At 50.7% G+C, this 27337-nt stretch overlaps 1 protein-coding gene across 2 annotated transcripts in view; it reads left to right on the top strand.

Annotated features, from left to right (window-relative positions):
* The window catches only part of prkcea (protein kinase C, epsilon a), a 697348-nt gene that overhangs the window by 431130 nt on the left and 238881 nt on the right, over positions 1 to 27337 (top strand). For both annotated transcript variants that reach the window (XM_038813231.1, XM_038813238.1), the window contains one exon: positions 7521 to 7694. In XM_038813231.1, coding sequence (XP_038669159.1) covers positions 7521 to 7694 — 174 coding nt within the window. The remainder of the gene's footprint in view (positions 1 to 7520; positions 7695 to 27337) is intronic.

Here is a 27337-nt window from a genome sequence, read left to right as displayed (position 1 = left end):
GAGGGCCCCAACGGCGCTGAAAAAACGAATCCCGGTGGGGGAAGGTCCCCTGAGGAGAACTAGACCGATTTTATGGTCGGTACCCGGAGTGGAGCGGCAAGAAAAACGGCAGCAGCTCCCCAAAAAAAGCGGGGGAAGAAAATCAAAATGGCGGCCGGCGGTGCATCGGAGGAGTGGAAGAAATGGGCGGAGGAGCAGCAGGCCGCTCTCCTCCGTTTTTTCACGGAGATGAAAGTGGAGCTCTTAGAGTGCATGAACGCGACGGCCACCAGGTTGGTGGGAGCCCAGGCGATCCAAGAGGCGTCGATTAAAGATCTGCAGCAGGAGATGACCGCGAGGGAGGAGGAGGCCACAGTCATCGGGGCAAAGGTGGAGGTGCACGAGGCACTCCACATGAAGTGGCAGAGCCGCTTCGAGGAGCTGGACACTCGGATGAGGAGGAAAAATTTGAGGATCCTGGGCCTGGAAGAAGGCCTGGAGGGGTCGGATCTCCCGGGATATGTGGCGGAGATGTTGAGCTCCCTGATGGGGGAAGGGGCCGGTCCGGCGCCCCTGGAATTGGAAGAGGCATACCGGGTCATGGCCAGGAGGCCTAGGGCAAACGAGCCCCCGAGGGCGGTGCTGGTGCGGTTCCAGCGGCTAAGTGATCGAGAGAAAGTCCTGAGGTGGGCAAAAAGGGAGAAAAGCAGCAAGTGGCAGAACTCGACGGTAAGGGTGTACCAGGACTGGAGTGCGGAGGTGGCAAAGCGGCGGGCCCGGTACAACCGGACAAAGGCGGTGCTACACGCGAAAAAGATCAAATTTGGAATGCTGCAGCCGGCGCGCTTGTGGGTCACCTACAAGGACCAACATCATTATTTCGAGTCCCCAGAGGAGGCCTGGACCTTTGTACAAGAGGAAAAGTTGGACACGAACTAAAACCTGGGAGCACCGGCGGTCGTAGCCGCCGGGGGACTCTTGATTGAGCAAGTGGCCCTTTTCTTTTTCAGGCCAGGTCGGAACTGGGTAACAGTTTCGTGGATTGTTTGGGGTGTTTTTTTCTCGAACGGTTGACTTTTCTGAATATTTTGAAGGTTTCGAGTTGTTGGGTGTTTCTGTATATTTGTACTGTTGAAATCTCTATTGTGGGTCGTTGGCTTCTTATGGGGTGTTTTTTCCCGTTTCCAATTTCCCTTAGGTATTTACCCCTCTTACCCTTTTTCTTTGGGTGCTTGGGGGGGGTTTTTTTTTTTGTTCCTTTTTTTTTCTTTTCTTTTCGGGTTATGGTTATCTGCGGTTATTTATACTGTTTGATGGAGGGTGATGGTTGGGCACACTGTTAGTTGATAGTTAGTTAATTATTTTGTTATTTAAGTATGTAGTTAAGTATTTATGTATTTAGTTGCCATTGGGTATTTATATCGTTAAGTTGGGGAGACGGGACGGGGGGGAGCGGGTTGATTATGCGGGTCTTTCTCGGGGGTTTTAAGGGGATCTTTCACGGGCGCAGATGGGGTGAACCGGGAGGAGTCGGAATGTGGCAGGAGCAGCCGGGTCAGCGGAGACCAGCTGACTCTCGGGAGTACGATGTGGGGTACATCGCGGCTAGGAGGGGTCCTAGCCAGGGGGGGGGGGAAGGGGGGGGGGGGGCTGTGGGGGGACACCGGGGTGCTGCTGGAAAGACCAGGGACGAGAAGGGGAGAGCCGGGGGGGGTGGGGGGGGGGGGGGGGGGGGCCATCGCTATGGGAAGCGGGTCAGAAAAGAAGGGATGACCCGGGGCGAGCAAGGGACAAGACATGGCTAATCGACAGGGAGTAGGGACGGGTCGCTCTGCGACCCGATTGATCACGTGGAACGTAAGGGGGCTGAATGGGCCGGTCAAAAGATCAAGGGTCTTCTCACACCTGAAGGGACTGAAGGCTGATGTAGCAATGCTGCAGGAGACTCATTTGAGGGTAGCAGATCAGGTCCGCCTGAGAAGGGGGTGGGTGGGACAGGTGTTCCACTCAGGCTTGGATATCAAGAACCGGGGGGGTGGCGATTTTGGTGGGAAAGAGGGTGTCGTTTGTGGCGGCAGAGGTGGTGGCAGACAAGGAGGGCAGGTACGTGATGGTGAGGGGTAGGCTGCAGGGAGAGAATGTGGTACTGGTAAATGTGTATGCCCCGAACTGGGACGACGCGGGTTTTATGAGGCGCCTGCTGGGCCTCATCCCGGGACTGGAGGCAGGGGGCCTGATCATGGGAGGGGACTTTAATACGGTGTTAGACCCTGGGCTGGATAGATCGAGTTCCAGGACGAATAGGAGGCCGGCAGCGGCAGAGGTGTTAAGGGGGTTCATGGAGCAGATGGGAGGGGTAGACCCATGGAGATTTGGTAGGCCTAGGGCGAGGGAGTATTCTTTTTTCTCCCACGTCCACAGAGTGTACTCTAGGATCGATTTTTTTCGTATTGAACAGGGGGCTGATACCGAGAGTGCAGGACACGGAGTACTCGGCCATTGCGATATCGGACCATGCACCACATTGGGTGGACGTGGACATGGGGGAGGCGCGGGACCAACGCCCGTTGTGGCGCCTGGATGTAGGGCTGTTGGCGGACGAAGAGGTGTGCAGAAGGGTGAGAACGGGCATTGAGAACTATCTGGGTACGAATGACACAGGTGAGGTGCAGGTGGGGACGGTCTGGGAGGCCTTGAAAGCAGTGATCAGAGGAGAGCTGATCTCCATAAGGGCACACAGAGAGAGGAAGGAGAGGCAGGAAAGGGAGAGGCTGGTGGGGGAGCTCCTAGAAGTAGATAGGAAATATGCGGCGGCACCAGAGGAGGGGCTATTAAGGGAGCGGCGTAGCTTGCAGGCCAGGTTCGACCTACTGACCACTAGGAAGGCGGAAATGCAGTGGAGAAGGGCGCAGGGTGCGGCGTATGAGTACGGGGAAAAGGCGAGCAGGATGCTGGCACACCAGCTTCGTAAGCGAGATGCAGCCAGAGAGATTGGGGGAGTGAGAGAGAGGGGTGGGGATGTAGTGCAGAAGGGGCAAGAGGTGAATAGGGTCTTTAGGGACTTCTATAGGGAATTGTATAGGTCTGAACCGCCGAAGAGGAGAGGGGGAATGAAGAACTTTCTCGACAAATTGGGGTTCCCAAAGGTACAGGAGGAGCTGGTGGAAGGGTTGGGGGCGCCGATAGAGCTGCAGCAGCTAATTAAAGGGATAGGCCAGATGCAGGCGGGGAAGGCGCCGGGGCCGGATGGGTTCCCGGTGGAGTTTTACAGGAAATTTGTGGACTTGGTGGGTCCAGTGCTGGTGCGAGCCTTTAATGAGGCGCGCGAGGGGGGGGTTCTGCCCCCAACAATGTCGCAGGCCCTGATCTCCTTGATTTTGAAGCGGGACAAGGACCCGGTCCAGTGCGGGTCCTACAGGCCCATCTCCCTCCTGAATGTTGACGCCAAGCTGTTAGCAAAGGTCCTGGCAACCAGGATAGAGGACTGTGTGCCAGGGGTAGTCCATGAAGACCAGACGGGGTTCGTGAAGGGACGCCAACTTAACACAAATGTCCGGAGATTGTTAAATGTGATTATGATGCCAGCAGTGGAAGGGGAGGCGGAGATAGTGGTAGCGCTGGACGCGGAGAAGGCATTTGACAGGGTGGAGTGGGAATACTTGTGGGAGACGTTGGAAAGGTTTGGGTTTGGGGAGGGATTTATCAAGTGGGTAAAACTGCTCTATTCAGCTCCGATGGCAAGTGTGGTAACAAACGGGAGGAGGTCAGAATATTTTGGGCTACATCGAGGTACTAGGCAGGGATGTCCCCTATCTCCCTTACTCTTTGCATTAGCGATTGAGCCGTTGGCGATGGCACTGAGGGGTTCAGGGGGGTGGAGAGGACTGACAAGGGGAGGGGAGGAACATCGGGTCTCGCTCTATGCGGATGATTTGTTGTTGTATGTGGCAGACCCGGAGGGGGGAATGCCGGAGGTAATGGGGATACTAGCGGAGTTCGGGGACTTTTCGGGATATAAATTAAATCTGGGGAAAAGTGAGGTCTTTGTAATACACCCGGGAGACCAAGGGGAGGGAATTGGGAGGCTCCCCTTCAAAAGAGCAGTTAAAAGTTTTAGGTATTTGGGGGTGCAGGTGGCAAAGAACTGGGGGACCCTCCACAAGTTGAACTTTTCCAGACTGGTGGAACAGATGGAGGAGGAGTTTAAGAGGTGGGACATGGTGCCGCTGTCGCTGGCAGGGAGGGTGCAGTCAGTTAAAATGACGGTCCTCCCGAGGTTCTTGTTTTTGTTCCAGTGTCTGCCCATCTTCCTCCCCAGGGCCTTTCTCAAGAAGGTAACGAGTAGTATCATGGGGTATGTGTGGGCACATGGCACCCCGAGAGTTAGAAGGGTCTTTTTGGAGCGGAGTAGGGATAGTGGAGGGCTGGCGTTACTCAACCTTTCAGGATATTACTGGGCGGCAAATACATCGATGGTACGAAAGTGGATGATGGAAGGGGAGGGGGCAGCCTGGAAGCGCATGGAGAGGGCGTCCTGCAGCAACATAAGCTTAGGGGCACTGGTAACGGCACCATGGCCGCTCCCTCCCACGAGGTATACCACGAGCCCGGTGGTGGCGGCCACCCTCAAGATCTGGGGGCAGTGGAGGCGACACAGGGGGGAAGTGGGAGGTCTGATAGGGGCACCACTAAGAGGGAACCACAGATTTGCGCCGGGAAACACAGGAGGGGGATTCCAGAGCTGGCAGAGGGTGGGTATTAGACAACTGAGGGACTTGTTTATAGAGGGGTGGTTTGCGAGCCTGGGAGAGCTGGAGGAGAAATTTGGGCTCCCCCCGGGGAACACGTTCAGGTACCTCCAAGTGAAGGCATTTGCCAGACGACAGGTAGCGGGGTTCCCCGCGCTCCCCGACAGGGGGGTGAGTGATAGGGTGCTATCAGGGGTCTGGGTCGGGGAGGGGAAGATCTCGGACATCTATAAGATTATGCGGGAGGTGGAGGAGGTACCAGTAGAGGAGCTGAAAGATAAGTGGGAGTTAGAGCTGGGGGAACAGATAGAGGACGGGACATGGGCAGACGCCCTGGAGAGGGTCAACTCGTCGTCGTCATGTGCGAGACTAAGTCTCATTCAATTTAAGGTACTGCATAGAGCCCACATGACGGGGACAAGGATGAGTCGGTTTTTCGGGGGTGAAGACAGGTGTATTAGATGTTCGGGAAGCCCTGCGAATCATGCACATATGTTTTGGGCATGTCCGGCACTGGAGGAGTTCTGGAAGGGGGTGGCAGGGACGGTGTCGAGAGTGGTGGGGTCCAGGGTCAAGCCTGGATGGGGACTTGCGATCTTCGGGGTTGGGGTGGAACCGGGGGTACAGGAGGCGAGGGAGGCTGGAATATTAGCCTTTGCGTCCTTGGTGGCTCGGAGGAGGATCCTGATTCAGTGGAGGGACGAAAGGCCTCCGAGTGTTAACACCTGGTTAAACGACATGGCAAACTTCATCCAATTGGAAAGGATCAAATTCGCCCTGAGAGGGTCGGTGCAGGGGTTTTTCAGGCGATGGCAACCCTTCCTAGACCTCTTGGATCAGAGATAGAAACTGAGGCCGTGACAGCAGCAACCCGGGAGGGGAGGGGAGGGCGGGAGGGAGGGGGGAGGAGGGGGGGGGAGGGGGGACAAAGACGAAGGAAGTACGGTAGCGGTGGTGGCACGGGCAAGGCCTGCCCGAGGACGCTGCTAGAAATGATAAGTTGGTCTGACTGTCGGTTCGCCGGCGGGGGGGGGGGGGGGGGGGGACACGCGCGAGTAGGTGGGGGGGGGGACTTTTTTTCTTTTTCTTGTTAAGTAGGGGGGTTTGACTTTGTTTTGTTATAATTTAAATGTAAATGTAGGGGGGGTTAAAATGTTTGTATTTTGAAAAATTTCTTCAATAAAAATTATTTACAAAAAAAAAAAGAAAATCCGGTGGGGTGGCAGGGGGGGGAAGAGAGGGTGTGCTGAATTGTGTTGCCGGGCGTCCCAGCATGGAGCCTCGCTATCGGGCCGCCTGCTCAAAATAGTGGCCCAATAGCAGGAATCCGTTACAATCCTCACTATGCAGAAGTTCCGGCGTGAGCGCAAATCAGGTGCAATTCAGCCACAGCGGGAGGACGTAGTCTCTCAAACGGACAATCCTACCTTTGTGTTCTTTTGTTCTTATGCAAGACAATCATTAACTTCTCATCATAAAAAAAACAGAAAATGCTGAAAACACGCGATCATCAATCAGGAGGGAAGTTAGCATTTCAGATGTCAATGCTTTGTCGAAACTCACTGTGAGCTTGATGGGAATGTAGAGCTTGGAAGATCAATCCTGCTCTTGATCATTCTGCTACTCACCTTCCCCAATCATCGGCCATTGACGGTCGACCAGAGAGCCCTTTGCCAGGGACACAACTGGCCCAGATTTCTCCTCAAGGATCCCCTGGGCTACCTCTGGATGCGCAGTTGGCATTTGCAGCTCACTGGAAATTTGCTGGCAAGGCCTAATTTCAGATGAATCTCAGGACTAAGGTTTCTGGAACATGCTGTCAGAAAAGAGGGCAAAATGAATTGGTACCCCGCAGAGCCCTGTTTAGCTTTAAATGAGACTTGACAGGTCTGCATTGTTCTGTCAAAGAAATTGTCACTTAATCCAGCGAGAAATTGGGAGAATCAGATCAACTGCACAATTTACACTCTGGCCGATGTTCCTGTCCACTGATTGCATTTAGAAAATTACCTACAAGAATATGAATGGACACGGGGCAGGGTTTTCCCATGGGCATCGGAACCCAGACATCAAGATCAAATGGGGATTCCAAGCCCACCACTTGCTGCCAACAAGACTGGCATTACAATTTTCTCAAAGGTGGCCCATTAAGAATGGTGGATGCACCCTTAAATTTGCTGGTCATTTCAGAGGCTGACAGCTCTGGAGCTGTGGCAGACCCATGGGGAGAGGTTGGCACTACTGAAGCAAGTCGAATACATAGAGGTGCCCTCAGAGGCATAGAATTAAATTAACAGTGCAGAGCGGCGAACACTGAATGCCCTGTGGAATGGAAGGGAAAGGCCATTGGGGGGATTATTGGGACCACATGGGCAGCTTTACCTTCCTGTGGCCCCATCAGTGGTGCATGGAGCCTTCAGCTCTATAGACCCTGGCCTATCACAGGGAGATTGCCTCCGCAGAGTTAGCAGGCTCCCCACCTGGCAGGGGAACGACTCTGCTTCTGATAAAATGCTGGTGAGCCTGGAAAATCATTACTAACTGGGGCTTTAAATTTGCTGCCCACCTCCATGGAGTGGGCAGCTAATCCGCATCCCGGCCTGCCACTCAAGAAAGGTTCCCTATATGGCAGGAATACATCAGGGAAATATTCCGACATGGTATTTTCCTGGATCCCTGTTCTCCAACCGAATCTCCATGATGTGGGAGTATCCTGTCCTTGCATTATACATCTCTGGATCCACTTCTTGTTATAGGGCACAAATGTTTCTTGTTCTTATTTATAAATTGTAGGTCATGTTAGCTGAGTTAAAAGGTACCGATGAAGTCTACGCTGTAAAAGTGCTAAAGAAAGATGTCATTCTCCAAGACGATGACGTGGACTGCACAATGACTGAGAAGAGGATACTGGCGTTAGCAAGAAAGCACCCCTACCTGACCCAACTATTCTGCTGCTTCCAGACAAAGGTAAGTGTTTCCGGACCAACACTTCATTCACCCCAGAATGTACAGATGAATTACACTTATATTCTGAAAGTCCCAATGCAATATGGTTGTGTGAGGAGCATTTTCGATGTAAAGATAGGTATTGTGCAACAGAAGAAGTTACAACTCTTTTTTGTATTATAAATTTACAGTATTCAATTATTTTCTTTTCCAATAAAGGGGCAATTTAGCGTGGCCAGTCCACTTAGTCTGCACAACTTTGGGTTGTGGGGGTGAGATCCACGCAGGTACAGGGAGGATGTGCAAACTCCACACGGCAGTGTCCGGGGCCAGGATCGAACCTGGGTCCTCAGCGCCTTGAGGCAGCTGTGCTAACCACTGTGCCACCATGCCACCCTATGAAGGTACAACTCGATGGCTCAGCCAACATTGCACTTCTGTGGACACATGGACCAGTCAAATCAGGAGGACTCTCGATTTTATCTCAGGGACTTGCACTGAATCAACTGATTCCAATTAAGGTAGCTTTAAGGGTATGCAAGGCCCCCTGGGTTCAGGATGGAGATGTCATTTCAGCTTTTTGCTTGTGATCATTATCTCCTATGTAGTGACCCCTTTGTGTGTGGGCATTGGACGAGGACAGCGTCTAACTTGGTTATGGTATCCACGTAGTTGATCTACTAGCCTGCCATAACTTACTACTTACACATGAATAGTACGAAAGGGCACCCATGGTACTAAGTCTCAGCAAGGAGTTAACGTGTTTAGGAGCCAAGTGAGGGGGAGGAAACTGAGAGGAAAACATTAAAACTTGATTGAAGATAATCTGATTTTCAATCTGCTCTCAAACTCACACTGTTACCAGTTTCAACTGCTCCTATAAGGTCTGTCCAGATACTGATCTATTGCAATCTCACTATTGCCATTCATTAAGTCAGTTGAAAATCTCCCCGCTGTCATTTGGAGTGCTGATAAGAAACTTTCAAAAGTTTCTGATCCTCTTGGAGATCTATTTTCATTTTATCTTCAGAGTGCCATTCATTACATTGAAAACATATGTTCTACAACGTTTTCGTCATGTCATTTTAAAGCACGCACTCGTAAGTGTCAACTCAACGTTATAACTGCTTCAGTCCTTTTTGCATGATATATGGCTTGTGAAGGAGTTGGCATGTTTCTTTTGTTACATACCCCAATCTGTTTCAGAGATGTGTAAAGTCTACAAGTGAGCAGGAATTCAAAGCCGCAGCAAGTACAGCTCCAAGGTTCCTTGGAACCCTTCACATCCCCTTCGCTCTGGCACAGGCCCACAACCACCACTACTCATGAGGTCTTTTTGTACAATCCAACCCAGCCAATTACCGCACCATCAGTCCACTCTCGACCATCAACAAAGTGATGGAAGGTGCTATCAACTGGCACTTACACAGTAAAAGCCTATGATAGTTGCTCAGATTTGGTCCAGCAAGGGCCACTCAACTCCTGACCTCATTACAGCCTTGGTCCAAACATGGTAAAAAAGCTGAATTCGCGAGATGAGAGAGTGACTACCCTTGACATCAGGGCACCATTTGACTAAGTGTAGCATCAAGGAGCCCGAGCAAAACTGGCATCAATGGGAATCAGGGGGGAAACTCTCCACAGGTTGAAATCATATTTGCACAAAGGTTGTGGTTGTTGGTGGTCAATTGTCTCAGTCCAAGCTATTGTTGCGGGAGTTCCTCAGGGTAGTGACCTCGGCCCAATCGTCTTAGCTGCTTCATCAATTACCTTTTCTCTATTTTAAGGTCAGAAGTGGGGATGTTTGCTGATGATTGCACAATGTTCAGCACCATTTACAACGTAGATACTGAAGCAGCCCATGGCCACATGCAGCAAAATCAAGATACTTTCAGGCTTGGGCTGAAAAGTGGCAAGTATCAATTGCACCACACAGTACCAGGCACTGGCCAACTCCAACAAGAGATAATCTAACCCCTTGGCATTGAATGGTATTACCATCACTGAATCTCCCACACTCAACATCCTAGGGATAACCATTTACCAGAAACTGAACTGGACAAGCCATATAAATACTGTGGCTACAAGAGCAGGTCAGAGACTGGGAATTCTGCTGCACGTAACTCACCTTCTGATTGTCCAAAGCCTGTCCATCACTTACAAGGCACAAGTCAGGAGTGTGATGGAATGCTTGCCACTTGCCTGAATGAGTGCAGCTCAACACTCAAGAAACTCAATACCGTCCAGGACAAAGCAATCCGCTTGGTTGGCACCCCATCCACCAGCTGAAACATTCACTCCCTGCACCACCAATGCACAGTGACAGCATTGTATACCATATACAAAATACACCACAGCAACTCACTGAGGCTCCATCAACAGCACTTTCCAAACCTTCAACCTCTACCACCGAGAAGAACAAGGGCAGCAGATGCAGGGAACACCACCACACCTAAGTTCCCCTCGATGCCACACACCATCTTGATTTGGAATTCTATCGACATTCCTTCACTGTCGCTGAGTCAAAATCTTGCTGTACCTCTGCCACATGGTCTGTGGAAATAATGGCAGAGTGCGCACCACCACCTTCTCAAGGGCCATTAGGGATGGGAAAGAAATGCTGGCCTAGCCGGTGACGCCCACATCAAGTGAAAGGATTTTTTAATTTTTTTATTGGGAGGTGAGAGACTATGTATTATATAAGCCAAAAGGCGTGCTGTTTGGTGATTTGGACATTCTGAATTCTCCCTCAGTGTACCCGAACAGGCGCCGTAGTATGACGACTAGGGGATTTTCACAGTAGCTTCATTGCAGTGTTAATATAAGCCTACTTGTGACACTCAAAGATTATTATTATAAGCTGTTTATGGTAGACTTAAAGTATTGGGTAATTCTGTTGCAAATTGCTTGATGCAGGCCAAATTCTTCGTTTTTTTTAGGCACACAGTTCTTCTTCCAAGTTTTTAAAGTTACAATTCATGCTGCTGCATCATTTTCCCTCCCACATCTCACCCAAGTCAATCTTACATCTCACTTTCTCAGCAGCCTTTCATTTTCTGTGCCCAAGTCACTGGATGAGCAGTTCATTATAATGGTGATGTAAAAAGGCGCGGAAGACTGATACCGAGATGCATATAATTTGTCTTTGCATTTGTGAACATGATTAAAGTGTAAAACCTTTTTTATTCTGATCGTGTCGATAGAGTATTTCTTTTTCATTTTTTTCCAATTAAGGGGCAATTTAGCGTGGCCAATTCACCTACCTTGCACATCTTTGGATTATGGAGGTGAGACACACGCAGACATGGGAGAATGTTTAAACTCCACAAGGACAATGACCCGGGGCCGGGATCGAACCCGTGTCCTCAGTGCCGTGAGGCAGCATTGCGAACCACTACGCCACCGTGCCACCCTTATGGAGTATTTCTATCAGAACTGTGAACATGGCAAAGGAAGGCAGTTTATGAAAGATAGTCAGTGGGATGGAATGTCTTTACTGGCATAGGGATGGACTAGTTTTGATCGCATTCCGAGCAGGAAATGGCAAGGGTGTGGTAGAGCAGTTTACGAGAAGCTGTGTTAAGTGAGTTACTGGCATTAGACAGGCTACTCTTGGAGATCTCCCACTGCAACTGCATCATCCGCTTCATATGTTTCTTCCTGTTCATGCAACAGATGGTTCTCTTTGTCTGTTAGCAACATTGGCTCTCCTCATTGCATGGCAATATTATGAGGGAGGCAGCAACTACCGGGAATATCAGCACTGTCTCAGGGCTGTACTGCAGGAAACCCCCACCCCAGCTCAGCAACTCCTAAACAGGTCCGGGTAGTGGAATTATTGTTCAAGGCCGCCTATTGACTGCTCAGGGATGTTCTGTTTTTATATCTGATCTCTGCCAACATTTATTGAATCATAGCCAAGGTCTGCAGGGGATATCCCTGGTTTCCTAACCTACGGCACCTTGCACCTCAAAAAGGGGTTATTTTGGAGTGTTGCAGGATGTCGACCTGGAAAGACGGTGGCCATATCACTGCACATCAAGAAAATTAAACCTCCTCCAGTTCACAAAGGTATCAGCCTTGTTAGTTAGAGTCAGGAGGTGTATCGTCGATGCACCTTATACATTCATGTCAGTTGCTGTGGCCGTGGAGACTGAGAAGAATTTATTAGTACAATTGTGACCTACTTTATATGGGAGCACGCCACAGTTGAGTATATACCATAAATGTCTACAGTGATAGCCTAAAATACCCCCAATGAAAATTGGTCACTGTGGTGGTATGAATGTGAGCACTGCCATTGGTGCAGAGCATTGGTTCCCCATAGGCTCTGGCTGGTCATGTGCCTCTCATCCGATTGGCTGGGACTAGTCATGTGACAGCTCACCAATTGGTCGAGAGGCAAGTAGAACCCGCCTCTGAGGCGGGGTATAAGTACCCAGGTTTCCTGGCGGTCGGCCTTTCTCTGTAGTCGACCACCGGGCTAACAACAAGCTGATTAAAGCCACAGTTTGGATCTTCATCGTGTCTCGAGTCCAATTGATGGTACATCAGCCACATTAATGTATTTCTATTAAGAGGGCACCATCAGTGGTAAAACTGTTGAATTATGCAATTTCATGATTTGTAAGCAGCCATCGTAATTAATTTTTATTGATAACAAAAGAATGCTTTATTTGCATGGAACATAAAGTGACCCTCTCAGGTTCTACAGTATTGTTAAAGTGTTTCGTCTACATAATTTAGACATGTGTTAATGACGAGCAGGACATTGTAATGGATGGTTGCAACAGTTCCTCAGTGTGATTGTGTGCAAGTTGTTTGAATGTGCTTCGCTCTTCGTTAAGTAGTTACATTTTCCAATCTAAAAGCTGGTACCCTGACTTCAAAAAGGGAGCAAAGAAACCTCAACCTCAAGCTTTTGTATCCATAGAGTTAAAAAATTAACTGCAGCTACTATTTGACATATGCGTTTCATCATTCCCTGTAGCCTCAGGCAAATTAAAAGCTTCAAATATTAAAAAAATATATTAAAAAAAAACAGAATCCTCTTAAAAACTGTATTTCTAGACACTGGTGCTTGCCAATATCACTAGGAACACTTCTCGTGACAGAACAAGTTCCACCCGCTGTTTGAACTTTGCTATAGTTTTCAGTGAATGAAAATTTAATTTCGGTGACCTGCAAAAAAGAAAAACTTTGATTTATCAAAATGACAAGTAATTATAAAAGACTTTTGCCCTGCACTGGTATTGACCTCTGCAAATGATGTGTGTATGAATCAGAAGAAAGAGCATGGAGTAAACTTTGGGCAGAATATGGGGCTTGTCAAACTGAGCAAGCTGCTTTGGGGGACCAAAAAGCACTACAATGCCTTGCACCCTTTCATTTCTGCATACATGCTGAAACATTGCATGTGCACAGAAGGGATGAGATGTAAGACATAGCAACGGCAAGTTAAGATGTGCAGGAATTAGGGACAACAGGTAAGTAGCATAAAATGCATCTCTTGCTCAAAAGCCACACGCTTGGCATCTACAACTTAAGGCAACACGGTAGCACAGTGGTTAGCACACTTGCTTCACAGCTCCAAGGTCCCAAGTTTGATTCCCGGCTTGGGTCACTGGCTGTGCGGAGTCTGCACGTTCTCCCTGTGTCTGCGTGGGTTTCCCCCGGGTGCTCCGGTTTCCTCCCACAGTCCAAAGATGTGCAGGTTAGGTGGATTGGCCATGATAATTTGGCCTTGGTGTGCAAAGAGGCTAGTTGGGGTTACTGGGTTACGGGGATAGGGTGGAGTCGTGGGATTAAGTGGGGTGCTCTTTCCGGGGGCCAATGCAGAGTCGATGGACCGAATGGCCTCCTTCTGCTCTGTAAATTCTATGAAGTGGGGGAAAAAAACAAGAAAAGTGTTCATTCAGCCCCTCTGCTGCAAGTCTTTCTATAACCTTCTTTGAAGGTACACCTTAAAAGCCTTGATGGGCATATGATTAGCTGGAGCAGCAATATAATCATCGGAAATGGTTTGCTTATGCACATTATTGAGCGGATACTTTGGGTCTAGGTAAAAGCAAACAAACAGGTATTTCTGGTGCCAGTGACCTGAAAGTTCAGGATAGCATGCTATACAGATGAGATCGATCATAAATCATTTCTTCATGCATTTTTCCCATTTGATTCCTTCAGTCAGAAAATGCACCAATTGTATCTAATCTGACCTCCAGGATGCAAGAGTGAATCAACAGAACCCTGATTTGAATTTACAGTGACCCATGCGGCATCTCGTACCTGAATTTGCTTCAGATGTTTTCCATGCGTTCCTCTGTCAAGTCTATCCACTAGTTGGAAGATAGAATTTTTCAAAAACAATTTGCAATTTTCCACCTTCCTGTAGCGTTCTTTACATGCAGCTCTGTACCCAGTCGCCTTCCTGTGAAAACATTTTCCTTAAGTGCTGACTCATCTGATTTTTAAATATCTATTCTAAGATGATTTTTTGTAAAAATGGAGGTTTAGCTTGTGTAGCTGCAGCTTTCTATTTCAGTCTAAACATCCTGGGCGCGATTCTCCCATGCTGCGCTGTATGGGAGAATCGTCTTTCGCGCCATTTGGTTCCCGCGGCGCCGGTCTGACGCCATTCCACAATTCTCCCAGACGGCGAGAACGGTGTCATCGAGGTCGACGCCGCGCCTGCTGGAGAATCGCCCGAGGTACCAAGTACGGTGATTCTCCGGGCCCCAGCTATTCAATGGCCCGGATGGGCCGAAGGCCTGACGGCGTGACTGCAGGTTCACACCTGGTAAATACATTCATCAGCCAGTCATGCTGGCTGACGTTGTGGAGGAAGGAGGTGAGTGGCCGGCTTCACCGTCGGCAGCAGGAGGTGGGGGGGGGGCTCTTGGAGTAGGATATCACAGTGCTCGGCAGGGGGGGGGGGTTGGAGGAGGGGGTGGAGGAAGGAGGAGGGGTGGAGGAAGGAGATGGGGTGGAGGGAGAAGGAGGATGGGGTGGAGGTAGGAGGAGGGGGTGGAGGTAGGAGGAGGGGTGGTGGAAGGAGGAGGAGGAGGAGGAGGGGTGGAGGTAGGAGGAGGGGTGGAGGAAAGAGGAGGGGTGGAGGAAGGAGGTGGGGTGGAAGAGGGGGTGGAGGAAGGAGGAGGGGTGGAGGTAGGAGGAGGGGTGGAGGTAGGAGGAGGGGGTGGATGGAGGAGGAGGGGGTGGAGGTAGGAGGAGAGGTTGGAGGAGGGGGTGGAGGTAGGAGGAAGGGGTGGAGGAAGGAGGAAGAGGTGGAGGAAGGAGGGGGTGGAGGAAGGAGGGGTGGAGGAAGGAGGTGGGGTGGAGGAGGGGGTGGAGGAAGGAGGAGGGGGTGGAGGTAGGAGGAGGGGGTGGAGGTAGGAGGAGGGAGTGGAGGTAGGAGGAGGGGGTGGAGGTAGGAGGAGGGGGTGGAGGAAGGAGGAGGGGTGGAGGAAGGAGATGGGATGGAGGGAGGAGGAGGATGGGGTGGAGGTAGGAGGAGGGGGTGGAGGGAGGAGGAGAGGTTGGAGGAGGGGGTGGAGGAAGGAGGAGGGGGTGGAGGAAGGAGGAGGGGATGGAGGTAGGAGGAGGGGGTGGAGGGAGGAGGAGGATGGGTGGAGGTAGGAGGAGGATGGGGTGGAGGTAGGAGGAGGGGTGGAGGAAACGGGGTGGAGGTAGGAGGAGGGGGAGGAGGAGGGGGTGGAGGAAGGAGGAGGGGGTGGAGGAAGGAGGAGGGGGTGGAGGTAGGAGGAGGGGGGTGGAGGTAGGAGGAGGGGTGGAGGGAGGAGGAGAGGTTGGAGGAGGTGGTGGAGGAGGGGGTGGAGGAAGGAGGAGGGGATGGAGGTAGGAGGAGGGGGTGGAGGGAGGAGGAGGATGGGGTGGAGGTAGGAGGAGGATGGGGTGGAGGTAGGAGGACGGGTGGAGGAAGGAGGTGGGGTGGGGGAAGGAGGAGGGGGTGGAAGGAGGAGGAGGAGGGGTGGAGGTAGGAGGAAGGGGTGGAGGAAGGAGGGGGTGGAGGAGGGGGTGGAGGAAGGAGGAGGGTGTGGAGGAGGGGGTGCAGGAAGGAGGAGGGGTGGAGGTAGGAGGAGGGGGTGGAGGTAGGAGGATGGGTGGAGGAAGGAGGAGGGGGTGGAGGAAGGAGGAGGGGTGGTGGGAGGAGGGGGTGGAGGTAGGAGGTGGAGGAAGTTGGAGGGGGTGGAGGTAGGAGGGGGGGTAGAGGAAGGAGGAGGGGTTGGAGGAAGGAGGAGGAGGGGGTGGTGGGAGGTGGAGGGAGGAGGAGGGGTGGAGGAAGGAGGAGGGGGTGGAGGAAATAATGCCGCCGTGCTGTTGGGGGGAGGGGGGGGTCGGGCGTGGTTACCCGCGGGAACGACATGCCAGCCAGCCTTCCATGGCAGAACGGTGGCGAAGACACGCTTCCAAGTGCAGGTGCAGGTCACGCTGATGGGCCGAGGCAAGTAGCGCCTCAGTGAGGTGGGATGGGGTTGAGAGCGTGGTGGACGGAGACAGTGGGCAGGGCGGAGGTTGCATGTGTGTCTGCAGCGGTACAGGGCAGCCAGGGCACCCATGTATCCCATGCCCCTGGCTGTCAAGGTGTCAAAGCGCCATCGTTAAACATGTTGTTGTCGTCTCTCCTTCCCAACCACCCCCCCCTCCATTCGCGTACGTCGTTATGTTCGCGCACCATCCAGCAATGTTTGCCGCCGTGGCAGGAGCGGCTGATTCTTTGCCGCCAACGAAGGTGGCTCAGAGCAGCTGCTGTAGCGGCGGCTGCAGCAGAGGGACTGGCTGCAGAGGACCAAGTGCCAGCGGGTCATGCTGCAGGGCCTCCCGCCCGACAGGTGCATGAGGAGGCGGAGGGTGACAATGACCACCACATTGTCGGGCATGCGGAGGATGCTGAATCCTTCTGGGGCGCAGGGGAAAGAGCAGGAGCAGGTGGTGGTGCCAAGGAGCCAGAGGCGCCCCATGCGGCCTTGAGTGTATCGGGACAGCATGTCATTCCAGGAGCCTCCGGATGCGGCATGCAGCAGGAGACTCTGATTGAGTCGGGAGACCGTGGCACAAATATGCACCTGGCACCACGTGGAACGAGGGGAGGACATTCTATTCCGTTGGCCGTCAAGGTGACGGTTGCCCTTAATTTCTTCGCAACGGGGTCCTTCCAGGCGCCGAGTGGGGACCTCTCTGGAATCTCGCAGGCACTGGTGCACCGATGCTCCAGGCCGTCACCGATGCCCTGTATGACATCGTGGACAGATACATTAATTTTCCAGAGGACCGCGCACACCAGGCTGACCGGGAAGCAGGATTCGCCTCCGTGGCCAGGATGCCGATGGTTCAGGGAGTGATTGATTGGGTGCATGTCGGCATGTGTCCACCCTTGGACGACAAGGACATTTTCCTGAACAGAAAGGGCAACTATATGAACATTCAAGTGCATTCATTGCATCAGGATTATGCACGTGTGCGCCCAATACCCTGGCAGTGTGCATGATGCCTTCATACTCGCTTATTTGTTCATCCCCACTATTTTCGAGGGACCCCACCCCCTCCCCACCGGCTGAGGGGCTGGTTGCTGGGCGGCAGGGGTTAGACGTTGCGGTCGTAGCTGATGACGCCTATACGGAGGCCACAGTCCGACGTGGAGACCCGCTGTAATGAGGCCCATGCTGCAACCAGGGGTGTTGTGGAGAGGTGCTTTGGCCTCCTGAAGATGAGGTTTCGGTGCCTGGACCGCTCTGGAGGGGCCCTGCTGACGACAATGAGGCCTTCATTGCTAGACACTCGGAGTTTGGGGTGGGGGGCATTGTGAGTGGGTGCATTGTCAGGGGGGGTTTAGGGGGTGGGGGACATTGTGAGTGAGTGCAGTGTCGGGGGGTTATGGGGTGGGGGTGGCATTGTGAGTGGGTGCAGTGTTGGGGGGTTAGGGGGTGAGGGGGCATTGTGAGTGGGTGCAGTATTGGCATGGTTAGAGTGTGGGGGGTATGTGTCACGGGGTGGGTTGAAAAGGGGGGCTTGGGGCAGTGGTGGGGGGGAGGAGGTGACGAGCTGAGGGGGTGTAGCCAGGCAGGGGAGTCTCACTTATTCCTGCGCCTCCGACCTGGCATAGTGCTACCTCCCGGGTGGCGGCTCCCCCAGCGAGGTCCAGAGCCCTCTGCTCATGGACGGTGAGGGGGTGAAGCACAGCTGATCCCCCTCCGGTTCTTGAACGCTCACGAAGGTTGTGAGCAGTCTTGTCCTGCGGGGGCAGAGGTGGTTGGGGGGGGGGGGGGGGGGGGGGGAGAGAGAGCATCCGAGTTAGGCGTTCGCCATCAAGATGCGCAGATGTTGTCACCATTATGACTGGGTTAGGGGGGGCCCTTGTGGGTCAGGTACAACGTGGTATCCCCCACACCCCCCTGCGTGGGCAGAAGGTGGGGCCACGATACGTGATGGTGGGCTTTGGGGAGGGGGGGAGGGGGTGGATGGCCCGGGGGAAACCTCGGGGTACTTACCCTGGCAGCCCTCGTGAGGTTGTGCAGCTTCTTGCGGCACTGTTCTCCAGACCGGAGAGTGTGCCCCACAGCGCTTACCGCGGTGCGCACCTCACGCCAGCTGCACCTCACAGTGCTTGCTGGTTGCCGGTGCCCACGTCTTGGACACAAGATGGCCCTGCGCTCTTCCACGACGTTCAGCATCGTGTCCAGATCACTGTCGCTGAACCTGGGAGCGGCACGGCGGGGTACAGCCATCTCCATCGGTCGGGTCCTCTGTGCGTGGATCACGCACTTTAGCTGACACGGCGTGGCGTCAGCCGGTCGTCGTGCGATGATGACGCCGCTCTGGCGCCACGCCCACCGCGTTTCTCACAGCCCCGTTGCTGGCCCCTTATCGGGGCCTGAATTGATCGTGCCCGAGGCCGTTTCGCGCCATCGTGAAACACAACGGCTTTCACTACGGCACGGACACTCTGCCTCATTATCGGAGAATCCCGCCCATTATTTCACATTTTAATAAGTATCTGTCCTGCTGTCACTCGTGGCTACTATTGGTGCTGTGTGGCAGATTAACATGGGAGCTTACAGCAGACAACCATTATTGATCAACTTTACTCACAGCTCCACAACTGAGACAGCAGCAAAGAGGCAGCTGTAATATACTACACTCACTCCCCACTTCAAAGAAAACAATGTATACATTAAAATGTAAAATGATACATGCACATAATGTCCCAGAATACAATATGACTAAACCAACATCAGCAACACCGGAAAATGTGACAGGTTAGGTTGCATATTTAACTTTATTGTAGTAATAACCAGTACATATATGACCAATATTCCCAGAGTAGTTTACATATAAAAAAACATTTCTCCATAACACCAACATGTATTTGGCAAAAGTATCATTTGACAAGAAATAATGGAACAATCAGCTTCTCTCTTCTTCTTTCCGATATACTTTTAGTTAACCTCCCTGGCTTCTTTCTCTTTGGCCGGGATTCTCCGTTCTCTGCCGCTGCGATCGGGAATCCCGATCGTACAGAGAATTGAGCGTCAGCTGAAAAATGGGATCGGTGACAGACGACAGATCCATCCTCAAACTCCATTCCCACGCCACCGCCTGTCGAGGGCTACCCACCCGCACCGGCGGGAACATGCAAAGTGCTGATTTACATGAAATTAATGGGCTGGAAGCCCAATCTCCACCTGCGTGTTGCTATGACCCCCACAGCGGAAAATCCACTGGGCGGGCTATGACCAACCGCAACCCTGGCACGGTGGGGCCCCGAGGGTGGGTGGTTATCCCATTGTTAATGTGCTCCTCTGCCACAAAGCAGTTAAGTGGTTTCACTTCCTTTTTTGTAACCACAAAAAGCACTTAGCATTGTTAAAGTGGTCAGGAACTGGCAATCATGACAAGAGCATTTATAAATACTGTGGTTAGGATCAATGGAGGGTACTTGAGATGCATTCAAGCTTGAAGAGAAATATAAATAAACAAACCCTCTAACAGCATTAAGCTGTCTATCACAGGCTAGTGAAAGGTATTCTCTATGAAATTGAATGGATGCTTAGCAATTCAAAGAATCACAGGGGATTCCCAGCCTTTTGAAGTGTTGAGGGCTTTCTGTGAAGGCTCTGCCACGTCAAACAGCTGCAATTTAAAAGGCATAGGGCTGAGGGAGCAGATGTTAGGAAAGGGAAATTGTTCCTGTATTGATTCTTCACGTAACTGACTGAAGTGTTCATCAGTTGTCAGGCAGAGCATTTCAGGATGAGGAAGCCACTTCATAGTTTAAAATGTCTGACCAGAATGATGCTGTTGAACAGAGAGCTGCCTTAAATCACCATGTCAAGGGTTATCTTCAAGTTGCTGAGGGTCGGAAGGGACAAGTCTAGACACTGGACCCCAATCCCAGGGGAGGGTCCCGGGATCAAGCCCTCACCCCATGTCCCAAGCCCATCCAACCTCCTAGCACCTTGGGGAACCCCCGTCTGCAGCCTGGCAATGATAGAGGGGCACATTAGCAATGAGATGACTCCCTTGACCCCCCCCCTCGGGTCCATCACATCAGGCCAGGGTGTCAGTGCCATAGTGCCAGTGGCAGTGCGCCATTGGCAATGACAGGGGGCAGCGTCTGAAGAGTGTTAGTCAAAGGGGTGGGGGACCTGAAAGGGGGTGGAGGGTTGAAGGGGATGCTGGGGGCTTGGGTCACTGCTGTGTATGTGTAGAGTGGGGAGGGGTTACCCATTATTCCCATGGTTGGGGAGAAAATTACCCTCCTTCCTGAGGGGCTGGCTGCATGTCCACTTATCAGCTGGAGGGAGAGGGGGTCGAAATGTGCACTGTGAATGGGAAGGGGAATCTACCGCTGGACTCTGGGACAGGGAGCCCATTCCAAATGGCAGCCTGAGCCAGAGAGTGATAGGAATCTGATGCACTTGCCATTCTGTAAATATTTGCATGTCAAAGGACTGTGACACGCACCTGGGTGCCACTCCTAGCACCAGCGGGGACCAGTCCTGATTCTCCGCTGGCGGGAACACTCTGGAATGTAGAATCCTGCCATTAATGACCAAATATATCCTACCATTTTCATTCGCCTGACTCTGCTCTTTGAACAGCTCTGACTGCATTAATCCTGAAGTTTGATTTTGACTTCCAACACCACTGAACGGTTTGAACTGTGAAATTGATTTATACATCTTAATCAAAGACCATGGGCCGGATTCTCCATTGGTGGGAGCAGCGCACTCATGCCAGCGAGTTTCCCGACGCCGTGGGGATGCTCACAATGGGAAACCTAATTGGCCAGCTGAGAGAACGGAGGATCCCCCTGCTGGCGGAGGGGGGCGCGTGCCACACCAGAAAACAGGTGTGGCGGGATGGCGAATCCTGCCCACTACTCACTTTGCTCTGTGAGTGGATTCTGTAATTCTGGCAAACTTTCACTTTCTATATGATTTTCATGTCGGACTCCAGGAGCAATTTGAACTATTAGAGGATTGTCATGCTCTCCCTTTGTTAGATTTCCTCTTTCAGCAAATTACATGGTTTCTCTCCAATCCTCAGTGCCTATGTCACTACACCTAGCCTCATTATACAACTTCAATCACATTTTGCTCCTTATCATGTCAGTGATTTTCTGACCAGCAACAAACTCTACAAGTTTCATGCCTCATGTATCATGACTCATCTTCACTTTGGATTGATTTCCTCTGATTTTGCTATTGACATCAGAATTAGACATCTTATGCCTTGTCCTCGGAGTGTGTTCACATACAAATTTGTATGGTGAGCAACCTGTTATAGGCTAGACATTATTCTGGAAGAGTGCAGACAATTGTCTAGCCTGTGTCGAAGAGAAACAAGTGAATTACAGCCTAGCTTGTCACCTAGCAAAATACTTCAGTAAAGACCTCTGCACAACAATCTGTACCCTTCTTTCTGCAGGTCCATTTGATGCTGGGTGATATGGTGGTATCTGGCCAAATTTGACTCCATTCTTACTCAGAAATATTCTGATGTAAACTGTGGACCATTATTCAACAGCTCTGTCAATTCATAAAATGCAAACCAACTTGTCAAAACCTGACTGGTTTTGGCACTTATTGTACTGGGCAGACACTCAACATATGCTTTAGCTATCGACCACAACAACATACTCTTTCCCTTCAACATCAAAGAAATTGACATTGCCAATGTTTTCTTTTGTTTGACCATGGAATGTAAGGAATCTTGATTTGATCAGTTTTCACAGGAAATCTTGAAAGATTGTGTGCATTTTCTTATTGTATTTAATATATAGATGAGCTATCAAAATCGATACTGCCTCTAGGGATGATACTCCCTTCTTTGAACCATTAGGGCTTGGGGGTCAGGAGGCAATGCGAACTACGGACCGTACAGGGGCTACAGGGGCTGCTTTAGTACCATGGGCTAAACAGCTGGCTTGTAATGCAGAACAATGTCAGCAGCGCAGGTTCAATTCCCGTACCGGACTCCCCAAACAGGCGCTGGAATGTGGCGACTAGGGGCTTTTCACAGTAACTTCATTGAAGCCTACTTGTGACAATAAACAAGGGGCTGGTTTAGCTCACTCAGCTAAATCGCTGGCTTTTAAAGCAGACCAAGCAGGCCAGCAGCACGGTTCGATTCCCGTACCAGCCTCCCCGGACAGGCGCCGGAATGTGGCGACTAGGGGCTTTTCACAGTAACTTCATTGAAGCCTACTCGTGACAATAAGCGATTTTCATTTCATTACATGTATCTGTGGAACCCAGTGACAATAAATTTGTTCGCTAATGCCTCTTTATCAACTTGTGAGTAATTTTGCTCTGATGTAATTAAAATACGTGAAGCATATGCTGCAAGCTTCCCCATGCCATCTTCTATTATGTGAGATAACACCATTCTTAACCCTGTAGCGAGGCAGCACACACCAAATCCAATTGCTTCTTGGGATCATAGTGGATCAAAAATAGCATTGCTGAGGGCAACACAGTGGCGCAGTGGGTTAGCACTGTGGCCCCATGGCGCTGAGGTCCCAGGTTTGATCCCGGCTCTGGGTCACTGTCTGTGTGGAGTTTGCACATCCTCCCCGTGTTTGCGTGGGTTTTGCCCCCAGACCCAAAAATGTGCACGGTAGGTGGATTGGCCATGCTAAATTGCCCCTTAATTGGAAAAAATGAATTGGGTACTCCAAAAACTAAAATTAAAAAAATAGTATTGCTGGTGTGACAGTCACAATATGCCCATAAGGCCTATTGAGAAATGGACACTTTATTTTTAAAAGAAAACAGTAACATGGATTTTGACATTGTACCTTCATAAAATTGCCCCAGGAAAGGATTCCTTTTGTCTTTTTGGACTGATCAAGACAGACATGGCAACATAACTCTGGGAAACTACTTAAAATGTAAATTGTTTTATCAGGTGCTAATTGACTATTCTTCACCATTTCAATGGAAGAACCTTAAAATGGAAATGGCTGCCAGATCTGCCAGCCTCATGAAGATGGGATTCATAGGAATGTTAATGGCATATCAAGCGTTTTCCCACTGTGTGCCATCAGCTCCAACCATTGTATGGACAATAGAATACATCAATACTATAATTTTTAAAAATACTTTCACAAGATGTGAATGTCATTGTCCATCCCTTACTTCCCTTGCAAAGGTAGTGGGGAGCCACCTTCTTCAACTACTGCAGTCAACACGGGGTAGGTACACCAACTGTGTTATTAAGAAGGAAGTTCCAATTATGGGAATCCCAGGGGAATTTGGCCGGTTTTCGGGGTACAAGCTTTATATGGGGAAGAGCGAGTTGTTTGTGGTTCAGGCAAGAGGTCAGGAGAGGTGACTAGGGGAACTGCCGTTTAGAGTGGTAGGGGACAGTTTTAGGTACTTGGGTATTGTGGCAATCACCACTGTTGTATATATTAGGAGAGGTGTGGTAAGGCCCTGTACTACAGGTATGGGGATAGTTCCTGCCTGCTGGTTCCGCCCAGTAGGCGGAGTATAAATATATGTGCTCCCCGTACAGTAGCCATTTCGCCAGCTGCTGTAGGAGGCCACACATCTTAGTGTAATAAAGCCTCAGTTGTATTCAACTCTCGTCTTTGTGCAATTGATCGTGCATCAGGTATTTAGGTGGTGAGGGATTGGGACAGGTTACACAAATTGAACCTGGCCCGGTTGGTGGACCAGATGAAGGAGGATTTCCGGTGATGGGACGCGTTCCCATTGTCTCTGGCGGGTAGGGTGCAGTCGGTAAAATGACTGTCCGCCCGAGGTTTCTTCTCGTTTTCCAGTGCCTCCCATCTTCATCCCGCTGTCCTTTTTTAAGCGGATTAATAAGATTATTCTGGGCTTTCTGTGGGGTGGGGGTAAGCCACCGCGGGTGAAAAGGGCAATGCTCGAGCGGAATCGGGGAGATGCTGAACTGGCGCTGCCAAATTTCAGTAATTACTACTGGGCGGCTAACATAGCCATGGTGAGGAGGTGGTTGGTGGGTGGGTGGGGGGGGTGGGGGGGGGGGGGAGAGAGCCGGCATGGGTGCGCATGATGGCGGCTTTGTGTAAGGGCACAAGTTTAGTGGCACTGGTGACGGCGCCCCTGCCGTTCCCGCCGGCACGGTACTCTACCAGTCCGGTGGTGGTGGTGGCTCTGAGAGTCTGGGTGCAGTGGAGGAGGCATGTGGGAGCAGAGGGGGCATCGGTGTTGTCCCAATCTGCGACAATCATAGGTTTGCCCCGGGGAGGATGGACAGGGGGGTTCCGTATTTGGCAGAGCGCAGTGATTGAGAGGATGGGGGACTTGTTCTTGGAAGGCAGCTTCCCAATACGAGGGCGCTGGAGGAAAAGTTTGCATTGGCGGGGGGAAATTAACTCCGATATTTACAGGTACGGGACTTTTTGCAGAGGCAGATACCAACCTTCCCACTCCTGCCGTTAAGGGGGATTCAGGACAGGGTGGTCCCTAGAGGATGGATAGGGGAGTGGAGCGTCTCGGACATGGGGGGATTGTTGGGTTACGGGTATACGGGTTACGTGGGTTTAAGTGGGGTGATCATTGTTCGGCACAACATCGAGGGTCGAAGGGCCTGTTCTGTGCTGTACTGTTCTATGTTCTATGTTCTATATATAGAGAGCTTATGGGTTTGGAGGGGACGCAAACCGAGGAGCTCAAGTGAAAGTGGGAGGAGGAGCTGGGGGGGGGGGCGGGGGAGATAGAGGAGGGCCTTTGGGCAGACGGGTTAGGAAGGGTCAATGCGACCGCAACATGTGCCAGCCTCAGCCTGATCCAATTTGAGGTTGTTCACCGGGCTCACATGACAGTGGCCCGGCTGAGCAGATTTTTTGGGGTGGAGGACAGGTCTGCGAAGTGTGCGTTCCAACCTCCATAAACTGAGAGAATCCTTCAGGCCTGTAACATTTTCAACAGCCATCTTAAGGACTATAAACAAGTGACCGGTTTATTGTTACTCTGTTAATAATCTAGGTGCATGTTACATCTCTAGATACCATCTTTTCTTGTTTGTGTGTATCAGTGTGTTTGCTGAGTGAGCATTTGTTGTGGTTGTATATTGGGTATTGTGAAATTATCATAGATTATCATAGAATTCACAGTGCAGAAGGAGGCCATTCGGCCCATCGAGTCTGCACTGGCTCTTGGAAAGAGCACACTACCCAAGGTCAACACCTCCACCCTATCCCCCTAACCCAGTAACCCCACCCAACACTAAGGGCAATTTTGGACACTAAGGGCAATTTATCATGGCCAATCCACCTAACCTGCACATCTTTGGACTGTGGGAGGAAACCGGAACACCCGGAGGAAACCCACGCACACACGGGGAGGATGTGCAGACTCCGCACAGACAGTGACCCAAGCCGGAATCGAACCTGGGACCCTGGAGCTGTGAAGCAATTGTGCTAACCACTATGCTACCGTGCTGCCCTTAAAGTAAATGAAAGTAAATGTTTATCCATTCTTTTGATAAAGGAGTGAGGGATGGAATTTGTCCCACACCTCTCCCCATCTGTAACGCTAATCAGTATTTTCTTTGCTTCTTCAAATACCTTCTGGCGCTCCACAGACCAGTCTTAACCTATTCCATCTTTGAGCGGTTAATTTAATGGAGCAAGTGTATTAGCTAAGCTGAGGATGAACTTCGAATAATACACAACAATTCCTATGAATGTTTTAAATTCATCTTTGTTCTCTTTCCCTTTGCTATCAAAATCCCCCCACCCCACCATCTCTTGCATTGGCTCGATATTTTCACTATCTATTTGATGACCCATACTTGACACCATGAAGCCTTTAGCTTTGATGCCATATTCTTAAATTCAATCCAAGACTTTGTCCAACTTTACAATGTGCTATTTCTCAATATTACCACAAATTAGAAAGCTATTTAAGAAGCAGGCCATTCCTTTCATCACAATTAGTACATGATCTAGCTCACTGGGCTAAATCGCTGGCTTTTTAAAAAAGCAGACCAAGCAGGACAGCAGCACGGTTCGATTCCCGTATCAGCCTCCCCGGGCAGGTGCCGGAATGTGGCGACTAGGGGCTTTTCACAGTAACTTCATTGAAGCCTACTCGTGACAATAAGTGATTTTCATTTTCATTCATGATCTATAATGCTCTAGAACCCTGTGGGAGCAGCAGTCATACCAAATGGTAATCTTTCATACTGGTGATACCCTTTGTGTATGAATAGAAATCAGGCTTTTGCTCTTGTCAGTTAATTCTGATTGCAAAAATGCATTCAACAAATCAATCTTGCTGAACACCTTTTTATTGGCCAAATTAGAAAACAAATCTTCACAGGTAAGGCAGTATCATTCTCAATCACCAGTCATTTATAATCTGCACAAATCCAAATGGACCCTTCTGCTTTTTGAACAACACAATGGGTGTGGCCATTCACCACTCTTCAGCTTCTTCTTTGCCCTGTACTTGCTAATCGATTCAGCTCTTGACTGACTGCTTCTAATTGTGCATAAGGTACTGGCCTCCTTTTGCAAAATGTCAGCTGTATAGTTTCCTTTATCTTGACTGTTGCTGTGTGATGGCCACTTTTATCAGTTGGTCCTCCTTGCTCAAAGATCACATTGTACTCCCTTAGCACTTTTCCAACGACAGACACACGTACTCTTACTGATCTTTACTGTAAATAACCCTGCCCAGTTTTACCATATTTTCTTCAGTCAATTCCAACGACGAAAGCAAGTTGTGAACCTCCCAACTTTCATTTCAAATGTGGACAGTGGAATTTTATCTTCAGCCCTTTTCCTCCCATCTCAGTGCAGGTCTTGATCTTCCTGTTCCATAACTTCAGTATCCATATCTTATCAGATGAGCCTTTGACGATTTTATTTGTAGACTCCTGAACTAGCTTTAGATTTACCAGGGCCTTCACGGTGCATGGCTGTAACTTGGAACCTCAGTGCCATTTCTTCAATTATGCACTGTGCTGATTTATTAAGCTGTACCTCATTATGACATGAATAGCAGGGTGGCCAACTCCAAGGAAGTAAATTAAGGGACGCTTCGCAGGTTGTGGAGTGCTAGGACCAGCAATCAAGGTGGAGGGAGGCCTGGTGTAGCTACCAACCGGAACAGGGGTGCTAGTAAGGTTAATTAATGGGATGGGTCAGCCAA

The sequence above is a fragment of the Scyliorhinus canicula genome, chromosome 1 (genome assembly GCF_902713615.1).
Source record: "Scyliorhinus canicula chromosome 1, sScyCan1.1, whole genome shotgun sequence".
NCBI classification, from domain to species: domain Eukaryota; kingdom Metazoa; phylum Chordata; class Chondrichthyes; order Carcharhiniformes; family Scyliorhinidae; genus Scyliorhinus; species Scyliorhinus canicula.
Note: the sequence above shows the minus strand (reverse complement) of the source record. Positions and strands in the feature narration are given on the sequence as shown.